The following is a 6,000-nucleotide window of genomic DNA, read 5'->3' as shown; positions in this document are numbered from 1 at the left end:
TATCTCTTTTTTCTTTTCTTTAAATGTGTTTATTTTGGCATGTTAAACCACAATATTTCTTGTCAAAAGCCTTGCAGGAAATTTACAAAAAATTAAGCTTAGAAAAAACTTCTTTTCCAAGTCACACATTTGTTTTAAAGTCTCTTGCATTGACTAATCAATCATCTTTGAAAAAGGATTAGAATTTTTCTTTACTTGACGAACTAGTCGCGTTCTAAACCTAAAAATTGTTACCCTTTGCTTGGCTTGTTCACTGAACTAATACCTTTAAGAAAGGAGTTTTTTAACTTCGTAACCCTTATAAAGAGGTAACACTACACGCTGCCTTGTTTCAGATTATTAAACTTAGATGTATGATGAGCATTTTACTGAGATGCCATCCTCTGTGTATCGATCCGAGTTGTCCTTCGCAGATGGTGTCCTCTTTCTACAGGCTAGTAATTAAATAGTTCTAAGGTTTACTAAGTCTAGTTCATTCTGCTGCAGAGTTTCTATTAAAGTCATGGCCCTTAAGGTGCGCTATGCGCCGGCCAATTTCCGAAATCAAATGTCACGTTGTCGCCCATGATCATAAATGGCGCCCATTGAGAAACTTTGTCAAAGCCGTTATTTCTCATCCACTTCCTGGCCTTATGGAGAGATTCACTGGCGCTTTCACCGCGGAACAAATGTTTGTAGAAACATGTCATGAACTGCTCTGTGGCTGTGTCATCCAGGGCCCATCGTGCCGCTAACACTGAACGAGCTCCGGATCCTAAGAACGCTCGAGCAATTCCAATGATTCCCTCGGTTCTAATCTGTCCACGAGCACTGTGACAACAACTAAGCACCACTAGTTTAGCTCGCAACCGAGTTTTTGAAATATCCGCCATCGTCAAAAGATAATCTTCTTCTCGAGGAAAAGGTGGGAGTGGGGAAAGTTGCTCAGGAGAAAGAGCAATCTCCCCTCTATCGGGATAACCATGGGCAGAAATGTGTATCAGGCTCACTGAATTTATCGCTTGGAGTACAGAATGCTTTGTCGCGGAATCTCCTATCAAAGGCGTCACGCCAAGAAGTGTTCCAATCATCTCTGCTTCCTTTCTTGCACACGGCAATGGTTCCATATTTCTGAGCTTCCCCTCGTAAATCACCTTTCCAACTACAGGGTCACCCACTATCAGTGCCCCGGTCTGACTGTGAATGTCTGGAGGACTTTCCTGAACAAGCTTGAGAGTCGTCAGGGAAGGAACCAGCCGAATCCTGCAGGTCTCTGATAAATACTTGCCTCCTTCGTCAGCCAAGGCTGCAAATGGCACTTGGTACACACAGGAGTCAGGGACAACTATGATCTCGGGCTGCTTCAGTAAACTGGCCACGGGAGCAATGATTATCTTGTAACACAAGTGAAGACATCTTTTGAAATCTTCGGTATCATAGTCATTCAGCTTTGGTCGGTTGCGAAATGACATCAGTTCTTTAAAAAACTCATCTAACTCATGGACCTCGTTTGAGTCCAGGTTCACTTCCTTTCTTGAAAAATGAATATCTCCCGTTGCTTTAATTATCCAAAACCGTACATCATTTCCACCAACCGAAATGTACAGGCATGCACAGTCTGCATCTTTTGTGATGATCCCTTGAATGCCACACCAAGATGGTGGATCGCTTGAGATCTGCTCTTGAACAGAGTACCGAGCTGCCATCAAGTCGGCCAGGCCTCTTGCCCTTCTCAGCTCTTCGACGTAAAGGGCGTCTTCCAGCTTTCCAGTGGAAGAAAGCAACCTACTGAAGTGCCAGTAGGGAAAGGTGCTGCACTTTTCTAAAAGACATATTTGAAACTCATCGTTTTCTTTAAGAAAACCTCTCAAAGTTTCGAATTTTTCAATGCCTTGAAAAAGATACGATGAAGCCTCTTCACGATGGCATTGTGACAACTTTAACGCAGATAGATTACAAAGGCTGCGAAACTCTTCCAAGTTGTGTCCAATATCCCTACTTAATAGGACAGACTTCTTAAGGTATTCTTCGGCCTTGTCATATTTACCACGCGATTGGAAACACAATCCTAAATCCCTGTAGTTGCCTACTACTCCTTCTCTCTCACCGATTTCCATGCAAATTGTGTGGGCTTTCTCGAAATATTCTTGAGCCTTGTCATATTCACCACGCTTCTGAGAAATTTTCCCGAGGTGATTGTAATCTATTGCTTCTCCCCTTCTATTATTCATACCGTTTGTAACTTCCCTTGCCTTCCCTAGATAGTCGTCAGCCTTTGCATACTTGCCAAGTGAGAGAAACAAAGATGTGAGGTATCTATAGATTCTTGCTACTCCATTCTTGTTAGGAATTGTTTTTCTGATAGAGAGTGCTTTCTCCTGATATACTTGGGCCTTGTCATATTGACCGAGTGACTGGAACAAATATCCTAGATCTCCGTAGATTGTTGCTTCTCCATTCCTGTCACCAATTTCAATTGTGATGGCGAGTGCTTTCTCCTGATATTTTCGGGCCTTGTCATATTGACCGAGTGATTGGAACAAAGTTCCTAGGTTTCCGTAGCTTGTTGCTTCTCCATTCCTGTCACCAATTTCAATTCTGATAGCGAGTGCTTTCTCCTGATATTCTCGGGCCTTGTCATATTGACCGAGTGATTGGAACAAAGTTCCTAGGTTTCCGTACCTTGTTGCTTCTCCATCTCTGTCACCAATTTCTATTTTGATAACGAGTGCTTTCTCCTGATATTCTCGGGCCTTGTCATATTGACAGAGTGATTGGAACAAAGTTCCAAGGTTTCCGTAGCTTGTTGCTTCTCCATTCCTGTCACCAATTTCAATTCTGATAGCGAGTGCTTTCTCCTGATATTCTCGGGCCTTGTCATATTGACCGAGTGATTGGAACAAAGTTCCTAGGTTTCCGTAGTTTGATGCTTCTCTATTCTTGTCACCGATTTCTAAATTGATTGCGAGTGCTTTCTCCTCATATTCTTGGGCCTTGTCATATTGACCGAGTGATTGGAACAAAGTTCCTAGGTTTCCGTACCTTGTTGCTTCTCCATCTCTGTCACCAATTTCTAAATTGATAGCGAGTGCTTTCTCCTGATATTCTTGGGCCTTGTCATATTGACCGAGTGATTGGAACAAAAGTCCTAGGTTTCCGTAGCTTGCTGCTTGTCCATTCCTGTTACCAATTTCTATTGTGATAGCGAGTGCTTTCTCCTGATATTCTCGGGCCTTGCCATATTGACCGAGTGATCGGTACAAAGTTCCTAGGTTTCCGTAGCTTGCTGCTTCTCCACTCCTGTCACCAATTTCTATTTTGATAGCGAGTGCTTTCTCGTGATATTGTCGGGCCTTGTCATATTGACCGAGTGATTGTAACAAAGTTCCTAGGTTTTCGTAGATTGTTGCTTCTCCTTCCCTGTTACCAATTTCTAAATCGATAGCGAGTGCTTTCTCGTGATATTCTCGGGCCTTGTCATATTGACTGAGTGATTTGAACAAACATCCTAGGTTTGCGTACCTTGTTGCTTCTCCTTTTCGATCACCAATTTCTATTTTGATAGCGAGTGCTTTCTCGTGATATTCTCGGGCCTTGTCATATTGACCGAGTGATTGGAACAAAGTTCCTAGGTTTCCGAAGCTTGTTGCTTCTCCTTTCCTGTTACCAATTTCTAAATCGATAGCGAGCGCTTTTTCGTGATATTCACGGGCCTTGTCATATTGACCGAGTGATTGGAACAAAGTTCCTAGGTTTCCGTAGCTTGATGCTTCTCTATTCTTGTCACCGATTTCTAAATTGATTGCGAGTGCTTTCTCCTGATATTCTCGGGCCTTGTCATATTGACCGAGTGATTGGAACAAAGTTCCTAGGTTTTCGTACCTTGTTGCTTCTCCATCTCTGTCACTAATTTTTAAATTGATAGCGAGTGCTTTCTCCAGATATTCTTGGGCCTTGTCATATTGTCCGAGGGATTGGAACAAAGTTCCTAGGTTTCCGTAGCTTGTTGCTTCTCCATTCCTGTCACCAATTTCAATTCTGATAGCGAGTGCTTTCTCCTGATATTCTCGGGCCTTGTCATATTGACTAAGCGATTGGAACATTTGCCCTAGCTTTGCGTAACATATTGCCTGGTTATAAGTGTTTCCCATCGTTTTCATGATGTTAATAGCTGATTCGTAAAATTTCCTGGCCTCCTTTAATTTGTTTTGTATCTGAAGTATATCTGCAAGTTTTACATGTAGCCATCCCTTTTCAGCGGTGTCATTAGAGTCTAGGTATAGGAGGCGTTCCTTGAGGAATTTTTCTGTACTTGTGTAATCCTTTATACAATCGTAAGCAAGGATTATTCTCTTGTAGATGGCTTGGAACTTAAAATCTGCCAATGAACTATCGATAGCTTGCGCCTGACTGTGTACTATAATCAAACATTCTTTGTATACCTCGATGGCTTGCAACACGTGACCAGTTTTGCGAAGGAAATCAGCGACCAATATACCTGTGACTTCTTTTATGCTGTCCATCTTGACCCTGTTTCTTCTCAGTTTGAAAAAAAAAGGAGAAATTATTCAAAACCTATTTACGGATTGTTTGTTTGAATGTTTTTAGTTTTGAATTTCAAAATGCAAGTTTTATTTTCCGCGCCCCACCTTGTAGTCTTTTTGTATTCACGTGCGGCGCACGTGATTTCACAATTAGCAAATCAGGTCAAAGAACTCTAACCTTGACATTGGAAAACTGACGTGAACATTTTTTACGTACTTTTGTTGCCTGTCTTAACGAAGTTAAGTTAGTTGTTTTTGAGCTTTCGTTCGCGCAATTTCTCTAAGCCTTTGTTTTGAGTTTTAAGAAGTTTCTGAGTTTTTATTTTAGCGAAATGTTGTGGTTAATTTAACAAGTTAAATGCATAATTTAAACGGAGTTTGGACTCTAGCCTCTTTTTTCGTAAATGGATTTTTTTACACTGTCCATCAAAGAGGAACACATCTTTACCGTCTCTTCTACCGGTGTGTTCGTTTTGTTACACTGTCACGCGAATCACGCAAATCAGAGACCAACTGGATAATTGAACTGGCAAACAGAACACAACAAGTTTCATTTGACCTGCTGATTCATATTTGGTTTACAGTAATTGAATTCAATTATGTAAGAAGGAGCAATGCTCTTAACAAAAGCGATTTACTGGGCTATCAAGGGAGCTCGTGTTGCATCACACTGCTTACTGCTAATTCTAAACTGCCCAACCCATATCTTAATAATAATCAGAAAGTAGGTTTTCTTTGATCTACTTCCCAAAAATATATTGTAACTCACAGGTTTTGCATCTTACATTTTGATTGTGGAAATCCTTGTAAAAGGCGCATTATTTGTCGATGTTTTTGGAAATGTAAACAATGATGCTTTTTCCTTTCTACATCTCATTCAATTCATTCAATGTAAGAAGTCGTAGTTTCTACGGGGGGCAGGGGGGTGAACAATGAGATTTCTATATGCTGTTAATGTTGTCATTCTTAGAATTTTCTTTTGTAGTTTTCATAACGATACAAGCGTTGTTTCGATTCCTAAAACAGTCAACATTGATGCAAATTACCTTTTGAAGTTAGAAACATTCCTTATTTATTTTGATGAAGATAAAGGGACTTGTACGAGATCTTCCAAAGGAAGTCAACTTTTTCCTGGAAAAAAGAAGAAAAAAAAATCCGCGGTGAAAAGTCGGGAATTTATCAAAATGATTTTTTTTGGTTTCTTGTCACGCCATCAAACTAAAGGTAAACCGACTGAATCGGCTTAAAGCCAAGAATCACCGAGAAAATTTATAACAATCTGGCTAGGTCTTTTTTTTCAGAGTCAGTTATTTTCCACTGAAGAGGCTATCGCCCAAATTTCGGACAAAAATTAATGGGGTGCTGTTTGAGGGGGCCAATTTTGTTCCCTTTCATTTATGATATCTTCCTCTGCCAGCTATTTTAAGATTTAGGAATAGCATTGGAGGTCATGCTGATGACTGGCGAAAAGTTTCAT

At 40.7% G+C, this 6,000-nt stretch overlaps 1 protein-coding gene across 1 annotated transcript; it reads right to left on the bottom strand.

The window, feature by feature from the left end:
- Window positions 1-235: 235 nt before the first annotated feature.
- LOC131782195 (tetratricopeptide repeat protein 28-like) lies at window positions 236-4,502 on the bottom strand. The gene is made up of 2 exons (XM_066169545.1): window positions 3,647-4,502; window positions 236-2,527 (listed from the first exon to the last, which is right to left on the bottom strand). The coding sequence occupies exons 1-2, from the start codon at window positions 4,500-4,502 to the stop codon at window positions 510-512; spliced, it is 2,874 nt and encodes a 957-aa protein (XP_066025642.1). The 3' UTR covers window positions 236-509.
- Window positions 4,503-6,000: the final 1,498 nt, after the last annotated feature.

Source organism: Pocillopora verrucosa, chromosome 7 (genome assembly GCF_036669915.1).
Source record: "Pocillopora verrucosa isolate sample1 chromosome 7, ASM3666991v2, whole genome shotgun sequence".
Lineage (NCBI taxonomy): Eukaryota > Metazoa > Cnidaria > Anthozoa > Scleractinia > Pocilloporidae > Pocillopora > Pocillopora verrucosa.
Note: the sequence above shows the minus strand (reverse complement) of the source record. Positions and strands in the feature narration are given on the sequence as shown.

Bases quoted from the DNA above. Each gene is read 5' to 3' on its own strand.
- LOC131782195 (XM_066169545.1), bottom strand. From the start codon at position 4,502: ATGGACAGCATAAAAGAAGTCACAGGTATATTGGTCGCTGATTTCCTT. The intron at 2,528-3,646 runs GTAACAGGAAAG...ACGGAAACCTAG, and splicing joins CGCTATCGATTTAGAAATTG to GAACTTTGTTCCAATCACTC.